This window comes from Alligator mississippiensis, chromosome 3, assembly GCF_030867095.1.
Source record: "Alligator mississippiensis isolate rAllMis1 chromosome 3, rAllMis1, whole genome shotgun sequence".
In the NCBI taxonomy this organism is placed as follows: Eukaryota; Metazoa; Chordata; order Crocodylia; family Alligatoridae; genus Alligator; species Alligator mississippiensis.
In genome coordinates this window covers 28,143,382-28,165,946 of record NC_081826.1, presented here as the reverse complement: position 1 = coordinate 28,165,946, position 22,565 = coordinate 28,143,382, and the positions used below count along the sequence as shown (strand labels likewise).

General features: G+C 41.1%; 1 protein-coding gene across 1 annotated transcript in view; it reads right to left on the bottom strand.

Moving 5' to 3' along the window:
• The window catches only part of CSMD3 (CUB and Sushi multiple domains 3), a 1,325,501-nt gene that overhangs the window by 618,463 nt on the left and 684,473 nt on the right, over positions 1–22,565 (bottom strand). The window contains exon 13 of the mRNA XM_014603846.3: positions 10,973–11,085. Within this exon, the coding sequence (XP_014459332.1) occupies positions 10,973–11,085 (113 nt within the window). The remainder of the gene's footprint in view (positions 1–10,972; positions 11,086–22,565) is intronic.

Here is a 22,565-nt window from a genome sequence, read left to right as displayed (position 1 = left end):
AGCTGGTATGTTGAAGAGTCTTTTGCTCCAGGATGACCATATGTACGTTTAGGACTCCTGGAATGCATGAATAATGTTGCAAATTGGAAAAATCAATGCAAGATGTAAAAAAGAAAAAAAAATGGGAAGAGGGAAAAGGGAAAAATTCTGATATTGACATTGTTGGAAAATTGTGGAAATGAGCATAGATGGGCAAAAATAAATTTTATCAAGTTAAAAATAATGAGAAAATGATAATTTATGCAGGAAACTTGAGCTAGAGGAAGAAAAGGAGTTGTCTTGATAATGAGTAACACTGAAAAGAACCATATTACACTGGGAAACAGCTCACAGAGGAATACTATGAGTAAGCTTCTAGAGGTAATATGAAGATGAGACTCAACCAGTGCTGTGCCCCTACAAATTAGTAAACCGAAGACAACAATTTTCTGCAGTATCTCATTAGCAGTGTCCTATAGAACAATATTTCCACTGCTGTAATATGAATGCAAAAAAAGGCCAGATAATCATGCACTGGGTGGTGCTATTGGCACATGTGGGATTAGTTCACACCAATGGTAATGGAGAATGACTCATGGAAGTCTGCCAATGAAATCATCTTCTTGTGAAGGAAACATTTTCCCCACAAAGAGACTCAAGAAACAACGTGGGTATCAGCAGATGTCACAACAAAGAATCAAATAGATCACTTTTGCATCTGTAGAAAGTTACTTTTGTTTATCCCTTTGAGACGTTCAGCATACAGAAGAGCAGATGTGGGTGCATTGCCACCATGCAGATGAAATTAAAGCAAGTGCTTCCATCGAAAGCAATGAAACAAATGAATTCCCCCTGGCTTAGAGAACCCCAAATGGGAATGGAGTCCAACCATGAACACTTTCCATCTTGATGCTTTTGGAATCTTTCTTTGATGATACAGATAAGACTCAGAGGACCATCAGGAACATGTAACATAGTTGAAACTGTATTTGGATTTTACAGGAGTAGGAAACAGGGCAGGCCACTCAGAGGCAAAAGACAAATAAAACAGTTAAAGCTGTCCCCTATGTTAATGAACAAAAGGAAATTAACAAGTAAAAAGAGGAATATAGCGAAATACAATAATAAAATATTAATTAAAAGGAAGACAAATGAACACATAGTAATAAGAGAGGTAAGGATTTTTTGGGTGACTTTTTTTTTTTATTGGGCCTACTATATACAATATCTGTATACAGATGTAAATATCACTAACATTACTGTATCTTGATACCCATACTTGGGAAGAGGAAGTGTCAGCCAAAGAAGGGGATGTGAGAACCCTACACAGAATTAGAAATAGTTGCAAATGGCTGATCATAATGGAACAGTAAAAACACAAACATGGATATATCTTTATCATCCCTAAATAAAAAATGAAATGATAGACAGAAGAGTTTCATTATAATATTAACAGATTTCCATCTGAAATAAATTTAACTTTGACAACATAGTTAAAGTGAAGGAACTTAATTGTGAGGGGATCATCTTGGGAGATGTAAAGCAGCTGTCAACAAGCTAGAGAACTAAAAGACAGCGAGACAGGATTGAAAAAGGCAGATTTGCTCAAAGCAAGCAGCAATAAGAATGCTGCTACAACTCTTCAACCAAGTAGAAAAGACAGAAATCACCCCTGAGAATTGGGGAAAAAAAGAAGCAAAACTACTTAAGAAAGGGGATTTAAGCAGCTATGACAAGGGGCAAAGGCTCATATTAATACCAGTCCCACAGAAACTCTTTTCTATAAGTATTCTGAATAGGATCTGCACAATCCTTGACAACAGATTAAAAAGCATGTTGATTTCTGTTCCATCCATCCCTGTACTGATTACAACCTCCAACTACTTTATACCATAGAGCAAAACACTAAATGATAGTCAAATGTGATTTGATCACCAACTTCGAAACTGGTTTGATATTAAAAATGAAGTCAAACAAAAAGTGTATTTTCCTCCATTATTAGATATCACCCTTGCTTTTAGTATGTGACAGACTTTGGGGATGGAAATCTTAATTACAAGATGAAGTTCTTGGGGATCTGGACTTTGCTGATGCTCTAGAAACAAAGAAATACAGAGGGTAATAGCCTGATTAAAAATACAAGACCTGTAAGTCTTACAATTAACAAGTCCAAAAACAAGACCATGTAAACCTTGGATGAATATAATTAATTAGCTTTCTTAATGAGACAGCACCTTCTATAACTCTGGTGACTGCATTTCTGATGCAGCAACTGAAGTGGTTAAGACAAGCACCACTTCTCCCTCAGCACCACAGCCTTTCCTCTGCTCTTGAAGCTTTTAAATCTCTTCTGTTGTGGCTCCACCCTAATTCATTCATTAGTTGCAGCTGCTGTCAGCATTCTAGCCAGGCAGACTAACTCCTGACTGCCTGCAACGGGTTTCACGCTGAGCTGTAGGCTGACCACCTCCTTACAGGCCAATATAGAGGAACCCTTTGCAGTATTTTAAGGTCTTAAAATCAAAACTATCAGGTTAACAACCTGAACAGATTGAAGGAGGTAGTTCAAGACTGGATTGGTTGATGAAAACTAATCTCTGCCATTTGCACCTGATGACTTTTTAGAAGTGGATTGATTTGGGCCATGAGGGGAGAGGGAAAATATGAAGACTATTCCCAAGAAAGCTAAGACCAGACCCCATGCTTGTCTTGATAGAAGGGGAGAGGATCACAAACATATCATTAGGTAAGGCGATGGTTTTTCAGAATAATGGGACATGGTTTAGCCTTTAGGCTGTTATTATAAACACAAATAGCATTTAGCAAAATATGGCTAATTTCCATTAGGATCACGCATACATGCAAAAGAGGATTGCCACCAATAGATTAACCTAGACAGGGTAATATGGTATGCCCATGTCATTGCTTGAAAATACATATACAAGATATCCCTTCAAGGTAACAGTAAAATAATAGGTTGTCTCAAGCAAACAAAATCATGCTGTTGAGAACAGCAGAGTTTTCCAAATATTAGTTTCCCTATCATGGAACAATCTAATTTTAAGCAAACATGGTCAACATGAAAATAGCTATGGTTTAAGGATCACTGTTCAACTGGCACATGTGGCCCAGAAGGGGTTAGTTTGCATCCCCCATGCTTCCACCCAGCTACTGCATTCCCCATTGTCTCTCGCAGGAACTTTTGCCTATCTCTCCCTCTGCCAGATTCCACTTCCTGGCCCTGTTCCAGGGGGTGGCATGGTATAGACTCCATACCCACAGTGCCAGGGGATCCTGTGGCCAGGCAGCTAAGAGTGAGGCCAGAGTACCCATGTGCTGCAATGCACTGGAAATGTGTGAGACATGGGAGGCCGGCGGCCTGTGCTGGTCTGGCCCACTGGGTATATGGACCTCAGCTGCTTAGAACTTGGACAACCCCACACGATGCCTGCTACATTTCATGTGCTTATAACCACAGTATGATAGGTTCCTGTATCCTACAACAAACAATTAAGTAGCAGACATCTATTCTTCCAAGGTCCGTAAAATAATATATAGTGGCAAGATAAGAACATAAATGCAATCCTATGACGTTTATCCTACAAAATAATTGTTAGGAAAAACATTCTTAAAACTTGGGGGGGTTGGTTGAGATTAGACTTTTTTTTTCTCAAATAGATATTTCATAACATCAACCTGCAGCTGTCTACACCTGATCTTTTCAGTCTCTAAATACATAAAGAATCATTGTTTGATGGGTGGAAAATGTAAGACACATCATTAAATAGATCCTTAAAGCAAGTCTGAATTCAAAACAAAACAAAGTTTCCCTTAAAGTCAAAGGATAGGTACAGACCTTCAAAAGCACTGAGATGGAGTCAATCGAATTTACATGGGTACCTGTAAGCAGTGTAGGTTAACTCGGGACTGAACAGAACATATGTTCGCACTTTGATGGGGGGAGAGGAGGGACATACAGGCTGCCCACACTGGCTGAGGTCAGCAGGTTGGAAACACTCCTGCACACCTCTCAACATACCCTGCAGGCTCCCTGGGCTGCCAGAGGTTACCAAGTACTGTCCAGCATCCAGTCCATCCCTGACTAGCTGATGGGCACAGGTGAGCATGACTCTTACCACAGCTAGCATCTGTCAACTGCAGGCAGGCAGTGGAGTCAACCATGCTTGCCCATCCCAGGCAGTTGGATCTGTTCCCTTGCACTGCACTTGTTCTTGAGGGCACTGGGTCCCTGGATGGGCTTCTGCACCCCCACCCAGGGACTCCCATGCCCCCCACAAGTGGTCACAGGCCCAGGGAGCTAAACTAAACTGTAGGGCATGGTGGAGCACCCCTTCCTGCCCTCTCCTATCTGTGTCAGTCACATGCATCTGCTGCTAGGTCTGCCCCCTTCCACTGCACCTGCACCTGCTCATGGAAGCATGGGGTCCCTGAGTGGGCTCCTGCACCCCCACCCATGCTCCCGGTGCCCCTGTGTGAACAGAGGCTGACCCAGGGAGCCTGACCAAGATACTGGGCATGGCAAAGCCTGCCATCCCCCATCACCATCAGCCACTGTGCTGACTCTGCTCTTTGAGAGCCTGGGGATGGGGTCAGTTGGGCATTCACCTGGACGAGCTAAGTGCACCTCCCTGAGAGGCCGGGGGAGCAGAAGGCCACAAAGGCACCTGGGATGCCACTGGACAGTGACCTAACATGATTCGATAGAGGATCTGGTACAGAGGGTTGATGCACTGGACTAATCTAATTTGAATAAGTTTGAGCGCACATTGATCAGGACTATCTTAGACCATGTTCCACCATTTTTAGAAAAGACTATGTGCCCTGAACTATTGTACAGTTACAGGTTTGGTTCAATTTCTGATTGTTTACTCCAGATCATGCATAACATCTATACCTAGCCAATAGGCAACATTTATGCAAAGACTATGGAGGGAGTGGGGGACAGAGAGCGAGAAAGAGAGAGCGAGAGAGGCTTTTAACATAGAGTTATTTGGGGGGGTTTCTTAGACTGGAAATAAATGCATTTTCTCTCTGCTTCATTTCTTCCATACATCATAGTAGATACATTCATTCACCTTTGTAACCTGCCACATAGATTGCAGGGTTGTTGCTTAAAATTAATATTCATTTTTGTTAAAATGAAACTCAAACTGTGAAAATCTCCATACATTTTGAAGATGAACAACTTCTTGTCCTTATTAATGTTGAATATTACTGTTTAAAAAAGTAGTAAAGGAGCAAGCAGTATGAACATTTGCCTCTTCAATCCCCTAGAAAAGTTTCTTTCCTAAAGTTTTTCTCTAGAAAAGAAAAATAAGTGGTTCTAGATCAGCAGCATCACATAGGTGAGATAATAATAATAATAATAATAATGACTAAGAAGGATAATAGAAAAGTAATGCACGTGCAAAGGGAGGAGAGTGGCAAACAAGACACAAAAAGAGTAGCAAACAATCCACCATCTCCCAAAAAACAGTCATTTTATAATGCAGGAGGATAAAAAGAGTCCCAAATGCCTGAAAGAGAAAATGCAGGTGAATGTAGAAACTGAGAGAGACAGCAAAAGCAAGTGAGAATGAAAGACAAAGAACTTTGTAACATAAAAGTCACATCATTGTAAACAGAAAAACAAAGCCCTGTAATTGTGACAGAGAGAGACTGGTTCCCCAGCTTTTTAGAACCTGTATTTGTCAGGGCAGCAAAATAATGTTGTTTATCTCACACTCCTCAGCACTGCCCCTCAAAATACATTGCAAAAGTTTTCAAGCTGTTAAATGCTTTCTATTTCTTGATAAAATACAGAGACTACATGATTTACATATTTGGAAACTGGAAAGAGATTGCTGGAGGAACAGATAAAATATTGCATATATAACATCCCATTGCTGACACTTCAATATCAGTTTTTTTATTGCATTTTTGTAGTTGTGATCCTTCCCAATCCATAATCTAAATAGAGTTCTCTAACCTACAGAATAGAAAAGGTAACAAAACTTCACAAAGTATAAACATTTTTTTTTTAACATACCTGTGTTTATTACTACTTAAATTTCAATTTCAACACTTAGGCTTTCAAAAAAAAAAAAGAAAAGTAAGAACATAAAGATAGCACCACATCTATTATTGTTAAATCTTTAAAGATCCAAAGGCAATCAGGACTCATAGTAGATATGATATATTTTATTAGACAAACAAGATTTTTGCAAAAAAAAAAAAATTCTTTAAAGGTCCAAAGACATTTTCAGTACACCTTCAGTTCTTTCCCACAATTTCAGTTCCATTTTACAACCTGCTACCAATAATTAAATTATCTGTGAATTCATTTACACTGGCATTGCTCCCATTTAACTCAAATAAAATGTATTCAAAACAGAAGAGAAAAAAAAAAAAAGAATTAGGATACATTCTTAGAAAATGGGAGATGTAATTTCCATTCCCTTCAAGCGAGAGATGGATTAAGCTTCACTTTCATACACCCTTGGTAAGTGTTTTAACTAAGGTTACCTTATTTTCAGGTCCAAAAAAGAGGAGACCTGTCACCAGGGGCAGCAGGGGACAGAGGGGGGGGGTGAGAGGGGGAGGGGGGGAGGGAGGAATATGATGATGGGGGTGAGTGACATGCCAGTGCCCTGCCCCTGCCAATTCTTTTGCCCCTCACTGACACACCACATCCCAGTCCCAGTCCTGCTGCTGCCCCTCACTCCAGACCCACTGACCCAAGCCCTGCCAGTGCCCCTCATTCCTAAACAGCAGTACCCTGCCCCCCACCTCTTGCTGGTGCTCCTCACTCCTGACCCTCAGTCCCTGCCCACCCCCAGCCCTGGTGGTGCCCTTCACTCCAGACCCACAGCCCCATTCCCTGCCCCCCCCGAGACCTGGAGGTGCCCCTCACTCCCAACCTGCAGCCCCTGCCCCCCCAGCCCTGGCGGTTCCCCTCGCTCCCCACCCACAGCCCCTGCCCCCCTACCATCCCTCCTGGTGACCCTCACTCCAGAACTGCAGGCCCCAGCCCCCCAGCCCTGCTGGTGTTCCTCATTCCCAACCCACAGCCCCCTGCCCCCTCCCAGTCCTGCTGCCCAGGCCAGGGAGCTCCTACATTGCATTCCCACCTGCTCTCTCTCACTCTCTCTCTCTCACCAGAGCCTGCACGGGAAGCACATGACCACCAACAGCCAATCAGCTTGCCTGCTGCTCCCATCCCAGAGCAGCCAGACTTGGACAGCAGAAAACCCGGACACTTCCTCTTATTTTAAAAACTATCCCAAAAGCAGTACAGGGAAAAACCTGGATGTATGGTAACCCTAGTTCTAGCCATTGGACTATTGGGTAAAAAAGGGAAAGGGACCAGAATTGCTATAATTTCTTCTTCCTTCCATGATCTACACAGGAAGCAATCAAGAGTAGGCTTGTTCTAGAATATATAGTAGATCTTGCCACAGAAATAAGCTAGGGGGAAGAGTGCCTAACTTGTAGATCTTGAAGGGGTGTAAGTGCAAGATGGGTACCTACTGTTACCCCTGTCAAGACCTAGGAAGTTCTCAGTATACATTTAGGTTCTGCAACACCATACCCCACCATTACCAATGGTGCACTCAGCCACACACACACTACCTACCTGCTCCTGTCTCATAAGCACAAAGCCCAGAAATGTGACAGTGAAGCTGCTTCCATGGCACCCACCATGGCTGCTTTCAGAAGCAAGCCAGAGACTGAGGTCTCGAGGACAACCATAAAGGGGTGCCTGTAGAATGGCTTCACCACTGTGTTTCTGGATTTTGCATCTGAGTGGGAATGAGAGGTCAGGGTGTGCTTTGGAAATTGAGCTCACAGCAAAGGTTGGGACACACTGTCAGCATAACATTAGCTACCAAGGGAACTTCACTGGACCAGTGTGTGTGAGTGGGTGTGTGTGTGCAGGCAGGGGCAGTGTGTGTGAATGCCTGTGTGTGTGCATGTGTGTGTTCATAGGGTGAGTCCCACACACATGCCCCACCATGCACATGCACTCACACCCCACCTGCACTGCCATACATGAAGACCCCCACAGCTACCCCCTCACACACTCCAGCTACCCTCCCTCCACAAACAAGCCCCCACAAACCCCATACCTACCCATAACCCACATACCCACACACCCACAGTCCCCCACAAACCTATACCCACTCCCCACAGTATACAAGAATAAGACTTCATTTTAAGCTATTGTGCAATCAATCACATGTGTGTACACTACACAAACACATGTAAATCAGGAAAAAATATTTTTTGAATTCAAACTAATGAATGCTGTAGATGTTTGTTTTTTAGAATATAATTTGGTATTTTTTCTGGTTCCAAGATGGCAAAACCCCTTGCTGAAAGGGGCAAGGGGAGGGACTTCAGGTGGCAAAAGTCAGGTGTTAAGGGGCAGAACTTCCAGTCACAAGATGGTGACCAGGGGGTGGGGCACCTGTCAAGGGGAGGGGCTACCCATGAGGCCCACAACATCTTGCCAAAACTCAGTAAGTGGCCCTCTGCCTGAAATAATTGCCCACCCCTGGTTTAGGTACTTTCAAAATGAGGCAGTGCTGAGCTAGGGGCTTTGAGGATGTATGACTCAAGTGTCAACAATTGTAGCTAGGCACCCAGGTTGTTGTTTATTTTGTTTTCAGTCTTAAGAACAGAATTTGTCCTGGAGTACTGAAAAAGTTTTTAATGTCAAAATTTGGCATTTTCCCAACATTAGTTTCATAAAGAAACAACTGTCTGTCATTCAGCTGTTGACAAAAATCCCTAGGCAGAGACTTGACATTCATAGCTGCCCAAGTGGAACGCAATACCCATCAAAACATCTCACAACATAAAAATGACAATACAAAGTATCCAAATAAAGAGGACTCTCAAACTATTAAAGTAGATCCCCCTACAAAGTTTCTAGGTCAGGAATTTATCCGTGTATAAACCTATGAGTTAAATCCCTGCTCTCATTCTACACAATCTCAGTAAATCTTAGCAGTCAAAAAATGAGCTGGAAACTGAAAAGCATATATATGTCTGCCAAATTTCACCCTCAGTCTGGCCAGAAGGGGCAAAACAACATTCAAGTCCTTCTCTGAAATTCTCTTTTCAGTATCAAAGTGCTTTATTCTGTTAAGTAGTGATGGTGTGTAGGCTGGGTAATATGGTTCCCTTGACAGTTCAACAGTCCCTTGTTTTCAAGTCTTGCTGCTTTAAATCGTGTTCCTTGCTTCAGTTCTGTCACAGATGATCTATATAGCTTTTTGCACTTTGAGCAAGGATAAATTTCTTTACACATAACCTTCTAGCATCGGAGAGAGAAATATAACCAGGTAGAATGTGCAGTGTCAATAACTCACAACTGTTTTAAAGTACCCTCCCCTGTTCAAGATGTCCCTGTTCCCAGTACTTTCAGGAATGCTAACTGCATACAAGATAGGAACTTTAACTTAGTCTTAGTGAAACTATTCATTCTATTACTATGCACCAACCTTAAATGAAGCAATCAAAATGTGCCAGGATTCACAATTTTCTAATTCAGTTGTCTAAGTTTCTACTTCCTGCACCTGTGCAGAAATGGTTTCCACATTTATTCTTTGTCCTATATCAGATAAATGTGTATATTTTTCAGTTGCTATATACTAATTCCAAAGCTTTAGCGACAGCTTTAACTTGCAAGCCAGTTTCTTATCTAAAATCCTTTCCAGTTGGATTCTGTGTTGACAGTCAACCATCTTTACCAGAAAGGGCTTGGCACAAAACTGTTTATTTATTGGATACTGGCTAGATGTTTGGCATCTCCAGTGAATAAATAAGCCCTTTCAAGGACCACAGAAATAACAAAATCAAACTCCAGTTTCCAGATTAAATAAAATACCCATCAGACAGATAGGCAATTAAACATCATGCGATAAGGTTAGGAAAAATAGCAATGTGAAAAGACAGAAAAATTTAGGTGGTGTATGTAAGTAGGTTTTTAAATACACACAAAAAAAGAAGTTCATGGAAATGAATGTAAATATATTCATCTTTTGTGCTGCCTCTTTTACCAACACACATACCATTAATTTTAGTATTTGAAGAATTACTGTTCCTATGAGAGAATAAAAGTACCACATGCGTAAAACTGGTATCATAGTAAGGTAGTAAATGCAAATAAACTATTGTTTACAACAACATTCATTCTACTAGAAAGTAATCCTTTAAGTAATGAAATTGACTTTCTGCTATGCAAACTTTTTCAAGGACATATCTCAGACTTACCTGCAGTTCAAAGTTTGTTGCATTCACAAATTGCCTCTGAAACATTGTGAATGGAATTCATATTTTATTTTTTGCATATTTACAAAAAACATTTTCCCACTCCTCTCAGTATATGTTCAGCTCTAACCTTATGAAGAGCTGACCCCCTTTTAACATGAGATATCCTTATGGAGGCCCTATAATTGGAAGAGCTAGCATAGATCATTTGAGGGCAGAAATTGTGTGAGCTCTGATTTTGAATATGGCCTCTAGACATTCACATTTATATTTATTAAAAAAAAAAAATGACTATGTGTCTACATAAATGTTGGAAGGGTTAATTTTCAAAATGAAAGTAAAATGCAGTTGCCTGTATTAAGAGCCTGGATTTTAAAAATCCACATTATTTTGATATTACATAAAACATGCAAGAAATAATAAGAAGTCTACATTAAAATTATATTCTAAGAATGTAATTCTTATAAACACACACATATTTAGCAGGCTCCATGAGGACACAGGAATCCACCTTGTAGTACAATGCAAGTTCAAGGCCTAATGAATGCCTGCATGTAATTTTCAGTATTATCCCTTAATCAAAACAACTTTCATACTCTTGCTTCTCTGAATTCCTTTTAAAGTAACAGAATAAGAAATGGGGAGCATAAAATGAATTATAATGATTGCCTTACATTGATGAACTGCTAAATGCATCTCCATAGCTTATTGTTACCTTTGTAGTTAACCTTGAAGCCAATTGAGCCCACGCTTTCATCCGTTTGAAGGTGCAACCACATTTGACTGCTCATGCTCACAATCAAATCTGGTACAAAACTTCCTGTTAACCTAGAGGAAAAGATTAAGCATAAAGCATCACAGATATAAAACCAGGTAGTGAAATCTTTCAGAACCACAATATCACAGTCATATAAAAAACATGAGAAATGCAATAATTTTTAACTGTTCATGATTTGTAACAGTAGGTTATAAAACGAGATTAATTTTAAGCCATCACTGCTCCTGACATTTAGACCAGAGAGAGAGAGAGAGAGAGATTCTATGCAATTTTTGGAAGAAGAATTCTTTTTATCATGAACGTTTACTACTTTGTAATGCTCTTGTTCTCGTAACTTATCTTGTTAGAGATAATATAAACCATAAAAATGAACTGAAACACAGGCAAAAGAATAAAGGCATAAATGGAGAACTTTACTTTTCTGAGTGAGCAGTTACTCACATGAGTTGTTCTACTGAATTAAATGTGACTACTTGTGCTAGTAAGTACTTCCCTATTGGCAGTAGCAAAACTAAGTGCGGGGGGAGTGGGGGGAGGGCAAGGTGAGCAGTAGCCTCAGGCACTGATTTAGTAAGGGTACAAAAATAGTAGCCAGCACCACTGTTCTCTTAGGAGCCACACTGCTGCCAGCAGCACAGCTGCTGCTGCTCTGCTAACTGCTGTGTCCAAGGCTCAAAGCTGCCCAGTTATGCCTGGACAATAATAATTGTTTTCACAACTGGACAATAATAGAAAAATATGAATGGCTAATGAAGATTTTAAATGGTTGTCACTACAAGCTGAGAAAGCAGAACTCATAATGCTATGTTCAACCTCCCTCCCCCCCACAAAAAGGGACCGTGACAGGGAGACATGTTGCATTATAATGGAGACTTCTCTTTGAGGCTTTACAAAATACTTTCCAAAGATTAATGAATACCAAATTCCTATGCTACTTACTTTTTCCATTATAGAAGTGGGGGAGAACATAGAGAATGTTTAAGGTTATATATCAAGGCTAGGGACAGACATTCAAAAAGACTGATCCTGGATTGATTCAATCTTTGCAGGTTAGTCTAACCTGCCTGGGCTAAATCACTTTGCAACTGCACAGACATCCCCTCTGGACTGAAAAAAATGCCAGCACATGCCTGCAGTGACTCATGTTAGAAGCTGGAGGGTGCAAAAGCAGCCCTCCCTCTCTTCTACAGGGCTGAGCTGAGGGGGATGGCAGGACACTCTAATTAGGAGTGTCCCCCACCTTGATAACAGAGCATTTATCAGCTCTGTCATCAACATTTAGCACCCCATCAGAAAACAAAGCCTCACTCATTAGTTCAAGCTCTTCTTAAACAGCTTTTTCCAAAGGAAGGAATACAGGGACATTACCAGCTGAGCTATTAATTAGCTCCAACAAGCCCTAAGCAGACACTGTCCTATCTGCCTTACACAGCATTTGCTAGCATGTCAAATGCTGGCTATGGTCAGTGCTGGGGGAGAGAGTAAGGGATCTCTGCTTAAGCAGTGAGTGGTGAGGGAGGGGAGTGGGGCATGGGGAAGCCAGGTGGACTCTGCTGTTCCTGCAAGTTTCTGCTGGAGCTCCAGCTAGGGAGCAGAAGGGAAAAGCCAGCTCTGCTGTGGAGCAGAGAGCCCTGCCCAGCCCAGAATGCATGATGAGATGCTGGGGGAATCTGATTTAACTTAAATCAGGAAGGGGTCTGGCACAGACATTGCATAAACCAGTTTGACCTAAATCAGTTAAGTCTAATACTACATTCAGCCAGGTTTATATCAAACTGGTTTCACTCATTTTGGGGCTGGTTTATGTGCACTGAATGTCTGTTCTCTGACAGTTTTGAACCAGTTTCTGATCACTTAAACTGCTTTATGTGCCATGTCTGTCCCTAGCCCAAGCTACTGGAAAAGCTGAAGAGATATAAAGGCTGTCATTCACCTTTTGATAACTGGTTATTCAATGTGTGCTATCTAGACATATTCCAGTCTTGCTGGAATTCACTTCATTCCATTGGGGTGGATGCTTTCTACATATGAAAAGGGATTTTTTCAATAATGATACCCATATCAATAATAATAGTATGTGTTGTGCCCAGGTCAGTATCCATGACATGTAAACTCCATGAACTAAAAAATAAGTGATGTGTTGTCTTCAACTACCACTCAGTTCCTCTGCCAGCAGGAAACCAATAGATGGGGGCTCTGATTAATAGGGTTGACCAGCATGTTCTGGAATCCCCCCTTTTCTCTTTAGAATTTGAAAGTAATGGAAATAGAAACCTCTTATTTCATGGCTCTGTTCTATGGAGTCTATTTCTATTCTAAATGTCTTTTGTGGAAAAGAGAAGTGGGGAGGGGATAGTAAACATTAAAGCAAAATGGATACTAGGGGTGTGCAAAGCAGGCAGTATTTGATTCAGATTCGGCCCAATTTGGGGGACAGTGATTCAATTTGCTGATTCAGATCACTGTCCCAATTTGATTTGGCTGAATCTGAAGATAAGATTCTGATTTGGAGAATCAGTGATTCGGCCATAGACACAGCTTAATATGTTTTTTTCTACATGCCTCAAGGTAACAAACATAGCTCATGAATGCTGAAATTGTGGGGCGGATGGAGCGTCCCATAGAAACACGGTGGGGGGGGGTGCCCCACACGCTTGACATTGGACTCATAAGTAGACTGGAAGTACTCAGTGGTGGACCCAGAAATGGGCTGGTACTGGCCCAGTGATTGGCCATGGGGAGACCCTGGGTGCCCCCCCAGACTCAGGAGGCACCAGTCGCTGAGGTGGGAGGTGGGGCGGGGGGGGGGGGCGTGCACTCTGTAGTAGACCTGGAAGTGGCCCAGAAGTATTTCTAGTTCACTTCCAGGTCCACAGCCAAGCATGCAGGGAATGCCTCATCTGCCTCACCATCTCACTGTTCACGAGCTGCACTTGGTACCTCGAGGTATGTAGAAAAAACATATAAAGCTGTGTTTACAGCCGAATCATTGAATCTCTTCCAATGTGAGTCTATTCAGTTTCTACAGCTGATCCTTGCATCACTTTGCTATGATACCTGAAAGTCCATTCCAGAGGAGGGAGGCATATTTTAGCGGCACAACTTAATAGTTAGCCTTTTTTTATTTGTAGACCACATGATTAAAAAGATACATTCCCTTTGGATCCTTTTTAGAAGGAATACTGAAGATGTTCTGAACTCAAAGAAAGCTCTTTGTCCCTTCTGTAGTATGCTTCCCTCTCTAAAAAAATGCAGATAAGAAGGTTCACAGGATCACTGGAAAGTAGGGTCAGAAGTGACCTTACAAAGCCATCTAGTCTAGCCCCCTGGCTCAGCTATCCCATTCAAGTGTCTGTCTAAACTCCTCTTGAAATTTTCCAGAGATGGTGATTGCACAACTTAGCTAGGTAATCTTTTCAATGTTAAACCACACCCATAGTCAGAAAGTTCTTACTAATGTCCAATCCAAATTTTCTCTGCTGCTGTTGAAGGCCAGTGTTCCTAGTCCTATCCCCTAGAGTCAGAAAAGTCTATCTCCATCATCTTTGTAATCTTCCTCCAGGTATTTAAAGACTGTTCGTAGATCCCCCATTCAGTCTTCTCAAGACTACAAGTTTTTCAGACTTTCCATTTAAATCATATCTCCCAGGCCCCTGATCATGTTTGTGGCCCTCTAATGGGCTCTTTCTAATCAGCCTAAATCTTCCTTGAAACGCAGGGCCCCTAGACACATGCAGTGAGGCTGCTCTAATGCGCTGTAATTACGGTGTGTTGGAGCAGACTCAATTAATCAAGTCTGCTGGAGTGTGGTAATTACCTTGCTCCAAGAAACTCTAGCACCTTGCGTATTAGTATCCCCATGCTGAAAAATAGTGGCAGGGGTGCTTTAACTAAATTTTTCAGCATGGGGACACTGATACACAAGACACTTCAGGTACTTTAACTAGAGTGGCTCTTGGAGCTGCTCTAATTAAAGCAGCACCCCCCCCCACCCACCCACCCACACACACACTCATGGAGCACATGTATAAACACCCACAGAGACAAAAAACTGGACACAGTAGCCCAGGTGAGGCCTCAGCAGTACCAAAAAGTATGGAAGAATCACATCCCTTATTCACAATAGACTTTCTTGTTAATGCAACCTAGTATGATTCTGGATTTTTTTTTAATAATAAGACCACACTGTTTGCTCACATTCAGGTCATGGTCCACAATAACCCCCAGATCTTTCTCTATAGTGCTGAAGCTTAGCTACTCATTCCCCATTGTGTATTAATGCATACAATTATTCCATCCAAGTGCAGGACTTCACACGTGTCCTTGTTGAATTTAATTTGATTGATTTTGAATAATTTCTTCACTGTATCCAGGTCATTCTGGATCCTGGATCCTACCTTCCAGAGTGTCTACAAGTGGAGGAGCTGGAGGTAGTTATATTTCCTCAGAAGAGGAGGGTTCAAAAAGGTTACCACTAAAAATATTCTTAAGAGTAGGGAACCTGCAGGGAAAACAGAGCACCCAAGATTAGTAGACACAGAAGGGAAGCAGAATCATTACAGTAGACCAGGATGGTACTTGTTTGAAGGCTCCTGCTCTTCATCTGTGCTCCCCAGTGTACTCCTATCTGTATTCTGCTGTCCACTGAATTCCAACTACACTACCCTAGGTGAGAACTGGGTTTAAGCAAAAAGATAAAACTAATTGTGCTCTGGAGAAGAACATGAATAGTAGTAGTTTTAATCTACAGAACCAGTGGTGCATGCATGGCACATTGTCAGGGAGAGCCACAACATTAAGTTGTTTGGAGATGATTTCTCTCAAATTTTCCAGTACAGGAGACTCCAGAGGCTGTCAGCCAGTGCCTGGAAGGACATTTGTGCTAGCTTATCTAGAGCCAGGGTATCTGGTGCAGAAATGAAAAATGAAACTGGGTGGCAGTGCTCCATCTTGAAGGCAAGCTGGTGGATGCCAACAATCTCTATACCAGGTATATTGCTGAAAGGCCACCTTGCTGATACTGTTCCAGAGACAGTACTATTCTTGTGGGATGAAATTACCAGGTTCTCTTCATCCTGCAGATTCTAAATGAGACTTGGAGCAATGGTTCTTGGCTGAGGTGGGCTGGTGCTGAATTTTAAGTCACTTTACTTGGAGTGAGAAACAGGGATGCCCTATCTGTTGCCCTGGCTATCGCAGTGCTCCTTTTTTTTATGACAGTGCTCTGGAATAGTGGCAAGGTGTTAATGAATGTGGAAAGACTGCTCTGGAGAACCTGCTTCCAGAATATGACTGTTCTTTTTTTTTTTTTTTTTTTAACTTCTCAGGGGGTGAATACTACAGGCTGCAAAGACATTTGCAGCAGTAACAGCTTCACCCATGTATCTCAATTCTTGCAGGCCCTCCTTAAAATTGAGTGATTCATGGAGTGATACTCTATTATGTGCTTCTTTTGGCCTACAAAATCTGGAGAATGCCTGTCATTAGCAGTCAAAGTGGAATTATACAACGGATAGTTCTTGAATTCAGGAGGTATACTTTAGCTGTGACAGAATGCAACCTAACCCTTGAGACAGAAAAGTGACTGAAATCCCAGCAAAAAAAATATATAAATTACACAAATCCCAGAAGCTTATTCTGTTTGCAGGGTTATTTTAAAAATAATATGACAGTGAAATAGAAGCACTTTGAAAACTGCACTTGGTAGATTCATTTGCAGCACTTTGTTTATGATAACTTCTTTTTATACACTCTGCACTGAGCAATTCTTTTCTCAAATTTAACAGGAGTCTTTCAAGAAGAAAAGAGTGGTTGAAAATAACTCAGCTTCCCTTTTTGAAAATGAAAGTAGGGTCATGAGGAGAAGACTGGGCAGTGGTGTGCGCATGATTTTTCCCTTGAACAGGGAAGTCAGAAATTATTTTCCAATTCAAGACAATCATTTAAACTGAACTGGTGCTTTAAAATGGATTATTTAAAATACATACTGTCACTAATTTTAGAATTCTTCCCTGATCTTCTTAGTTTGCTTCTGTTTCAAATACTCCGCTGTGGGAGAAATCCACATCAATTTCCCACATCTGTGTTCACAGATGGAGCTACTATAAAGATGATTGCCAGAACTGAGCAAATAGCTGCCTGGCAGAAATTAAATAATGCATTAAATGCTTATCCCTATCACTAAAGGAAAGTGTCTTGCTGTGACTGGCAATTTTCACATATTGCCAAGCCACTGATTAGAAGGATGTCCCTTCCCTTAGAAAAAGGAGGGGTGGAATGGCCACTTTTAGATTTGGAACTTGTCACCCTGAGCTAATCCTCGATTTTGGCAGCAGTCACTGGGAATTTCCACCACTGCAGTGTCAGTGGCAAATATTCTTATAATGCTGGGCCACAGAAGCCAGCACATTTCCTGTTTTACAGGTTTAATTCTGAAGATGTATTTTTAACACACTTTCTTTTTTAATAACCATTTTGCATAGATACTGCTATACATCCCATAGGAAGGATATCTATGCCTTTCCAGAGGATTTTAACCCATTCCTAGATTAAATGAAAAATGTTAAAGGTGCACGTTGGCTTACATCTAACAATACTCTTAATATTTTCAAATTACAAGTCAGAACCTCAGCTACTGTTAATTATTATATTCCTATTGGTTTCAGATGAGTTATAAAAATTTACTCATGTTCGGTTCTGGCCTATCGCCAAACAATAATTGAAATGTTTAAACTCTTGAAAAGCTTAAGGCCAGATCCAAAAAGGGAGTTGGTGTTATAGCCCTGAATACTGAAACATCTAACTCTCATATGCATGGCCTTTTTGTGTAATCCAAAACCTTGAGTAAAGCACATAGACATAGTAAGAATTAGATGCCTCAGGCAGGGATACATAAACATGCTGTGTTGGAAGACACCTAACCTAGTCAAGAGGAAAACACTGGAAAGAGTGATATGTTTTAAATCCCATCCTCTACAGAACTTAGGTGCCAACCCGTATTCATATGTATGCATACCACATTCATTTAAATATCAAGAAAAGGTCATACTTCATTTTTTAAAACAATTCCTTCTGCTGAAGGGAATTCAAACCCATATTTTCCCACTCTCGGGGGAATGCCCTAACCATCCAGGATATCTGCTGTGTAAGGACTAAAAGCTTTCAAGGTATGGAAGTGTGGGGAAGAATTAATATGAATTTAGCACCTTTTACTAAATCATCAAGTTGCCTATTTTTTTTTTTTTTTAGGATTGGTACCAAAGACAAGGAAAAGGCTTACAGTTTTCCACTCCCTTTACTTAAATTGCTAATTATTTCAGAAAGATTTAGCCCCAGAGGCTTCATCAAACCTTTTTCCTGATTACAAAATATTTTTTTTCAACTACTTGGAGAATACACATAATACCTAAGTGTCTGATATGACTAGTCATAACAAAATAACTTTTCATATTCCAAGTACTGAACTTTTGCTATTATCTTTTTAGGATTAATAATATATATATAAAAAATGTAAATATGTGGAATAATATGGAAACTCTGATCGGGCAGCTGACATCCTATTAATCAAAAATAGTTGCTGCAAATTACTTGCTTGGAACTACTCAGCACAACTTCCCTATTATACTGTATGTTAATCCTTACTTAATAGAATCTCATGACAATTTAAGTAATGCAATGATAAGAGAAAATGATATGGGGTTCATTCATATTCATGACAAATTTAATATTATAATTTTATCATGTTTTTTCCAATATATGCTTCATCATCAAATATGTTCTTATAAAATATTAACCCCTTTGATAAAACCAAACTTACACAGATAGGCTTACATTTGTCAAGATGTAAAATATTGCTACTCTGTATCTGAATGTGTTACTGTAATTTAAGTGGAAAAATATTATTTCAACACTTTATTTAAATATCAGTAAAACTTGAGGAACTTATGGGTCAGAAATGTTATTTCATTAGAAGAGAAGAGTCAATATGGTCATGGGATAAAAGAAAAAAAAAATCACTGTCACCTCTATGAGGACTTGTTGCATGGTCTTAATACCCATGTGTCGTTTTCCTTAAACGCATAATGGAATAATTAATGCATACCTACTTTTCAAAGAATGGAATAGTAATAGTAAATATCTATATAATCCGTCATGGTTATATAGTGCTATCCAAATGTAAGAGAACCTGAAATGCTTAGGGCCAGAAGCAAAAGGAAGACTTAGAAGAACTTTAGGTGCTCAAACCTAAACTATGATTAAAAAAATCAGTATTCAGCAGGTACCTATCTTGAAAGCACCTAAAACTCATTAGGCCCTTCCCTATTTGCCTTGTAAGTTCCCAAGGTATCATCAGTTATAGTTCTATTCATGCACAACACATAACTGCCCAAGCCTGAGTGGCTAGGACCCTATCTCAAATCTAAGCCCCACTACAATCCCAAAGCTAGGCAGAGGAGCCTGACTCTAAGTAAGATCAGAGTATACCTAGCACACCCCAGCTGGACAGAGGCTATCACATAAAGCTCACACAGCTGTTTTATTTTTATAACTGTAGTTTCCATCCATCATATAATAACCTAGTGATTAAAGTACTGATCATGAAGTGGTATACCTGGATGGGCTCCAGCCTCCCAGGAGGCAATATGCATGCCTAGTACTAAAGTTGAGCAACTCTGCAGACTCATGAGGATAGAGAAAGAGAGCAAAAGAAAGGATGCAGCTCTGTGTCCTTGTGATCAGGACTCATCTGGGAGGAAGATGTCTCTTTCAATCACTGTTTCTGTTTTTTAGAGTGAAGTTAGATATTAGACTTAGCAAGTGCAAATTGTATGGAATGCTGGTTGGTTAAGCGCTAATACCTTCTCTAACATGCACTGCTCAAACTGCAGCTAGAGGGCTGGCAAGCAGGGATGTGGCTAGGGGCTGCAATAGAGCAAGTCTGTTCCATGTCTGCACCATTCACCAGCTCTCTATCCCCAGTATAGGTTGGGGAGAGAGGGGGTAAAAAGGGAAATGGGTCCCTGTGCTACTTGAATCACACACCCCCGCCGCCAACAGAATTTCTTCCCCCCCTAGTGATCCCTGGATTGTTGCCCTGCCACCTCAGTCAGCCAGAAAACATGCCCAGTATGAAGAGATATGTGGATATGCAGCAGTAGCAGAAGTGGGGGGTGGGGGGCAGGTGGGAGTTCCCTGCCTGTTGCTGGGCTCCCTGCAGTCCAGACTGTCTCCATGTCTGCAGATCTAGCCCCTGCCAGGTGGATCAGAATTGAGTGCCTAATTGGAGGTAGGGGGGTGGTAATGGGGGTTGAGGGGCAATTCAAGGGATCTAGAGCAGGCATCAGCCTGGCAGCTACCCACCCATGCATATCCCCCTCTAATGCCCCTCCCTTTTCCATTCTCCTGTCCCTTCCCCCTGCTCTCCTTCTCATTCCCCACTTCTCTTGGCTCCACTGAACCCCTTAACCCCTTTCCCTTTCCTCTTCACACACCTACTTCCCAACTGTTTTGCCAGCTCTCACTCCAGGGCCATAGAGTCCTGGATGATAGCTAGTCCACCTGGAAGCAGTGCCTCCTGAGATACCAAAAGACTGAAGACTGGTGGTTTTATCTCAGGTGAACAGCAAGAAGTTCACTTAACTTGAACTAGGTAGCACAGCTCAAATATAATCCTGGTCATGACTTTAAGACACCTAGAAGGCACTTAGTACTACTTAATGAGTTTTTCATGTGTGATCCTTCAAAATTTAATTGCTCCAGACCTGGTCTAATTGTAACATATCGCATCTTTACATTAAAAGCATTTGTAGATCTATGTATCTATCTATCTATGGGATACAAGTGAGAACATACTTGATAGATATACATTTCAAAGAGAAGCAGCTTAAGGTTTAAGTTTTTACAAACAGATTTAATACAATGGAATTAAGAAATATAACATGAACACCAGTACCAGTGCCACCTGACAGGAGGAGGTATGATCTATCAAATTGTGAAATAGACACATTAGTTATGTGGTGGAACTGTTATTACTTTCAGACATAAAAAAAGTTGAAAAATGGCTAAAAAATGTACTCAAGGGGAATAATTCTGCATTAACAGGGTGTGGAATAGATGTCTTAATAAAGTCTTTTCTACTTCTAAGTATTTAACTTTGTCACATTTCTGCTCGATACATTACATTTAGTAATAAACAGACATGATAGATCCAATTAAGATGCTACAGTTTCATTTTGTTTTTCTTACACACTTCCTTTTTCATTCTTCCTATTTTTATATATTTATATTTCAGTTTTGAAAACAGATTGAAAACTGAAAAATATTTTTATTGTGAAGTCATTTTAATTTTAAAAAGTTATTAAAATACTAAATAAAACTTATTTGGTCCTTTTTCTTCTTCTTCCAAGTACATACACACCTAAGCAATGTTCAGTCTCTTATGAATAAATATTTTTTTCTAAGCAATTATTCATTATTTTATAGGAATAATATTGAGTTAGATGTGGAATGTTAAATTTAATCTGAAGAGGCACCTGCTGACCATACAAAACTCCACACAATTATATCTACAGGATTACTTAAACTGGAAAAAAAGAAACTTAAAAAAAGTTTGGAGTAATGAAAAGAAGCATATTCCTTCATTATGTTAGCCTTCTGGACATTTAAAAAATGGATGGGAATTGAACACAAAAATTTGTTAATACTGTGTTTAAAAAAAAAAGAATAATGAATTCTACCTTTCTTCAGTTGGCATCCTGGTGATGGCCACTGCTATACAGCCAGGTGCCAGCAGCAGGTTAAATAAATGAGAAACCTAAATTCAGGAGTAACTGATTTTGGTGGGGCACCAGTGGGGTGCTTGTCACTTAGGGGCTATTGCAAGCTGACTCAGAGTGCTTGTGGGCAGCAGACAGAAGCTTCTCCCCTCAGGAACCATTTTAAAGGGGAAGGAGAGTGGTAGAGCACGTCCAGTGAAGCAGGCACCTGGCAGGTGCCTGATGTGGGCTGCCATTTTCAAACAAAGGCCAGCCAGGCCAGCCAGCTTCCAGCAGCCAAAGGAGCAGCATCACCTGGCTGTCTTGCTGCTCAGGGTCATCTCAGAGGTAAGGGGGAGGCTATGGGGAAGGAGGAGGCCTCTTGGTCCTGAGCATAACTGAAAACTTCACCCTGCTATGAAAGGGAGGCCTGGTAGGACTGCCGGTGATGTGGCAGCCCCATGTAAATACAAGGACCGCTAGCCTCCCCAGTGAAAAGTGGGTCAGGGCACCTCAATAACCCCAGCCACCACCATCCAGTGGACTATTATAAGATTGGAGGGAAGGAAGGCTGGGCATGCCCATGTGGGACACCTGAGCCTGTTAGAAATGTAAGACCCTAGAGACAGGGTAGTAGGGACCAGGCACACCCATGCAAGGGGCACCTGAGCCCATTGGGTGAAAGAACCTGTGAGCTCCAGATAGGAGGCTGGGTGCTAGGCCAAGGGAGTTAGGCCTGGTGTGTGCCTCCAGATTAGGGGGCTGGGTGCTAGGCT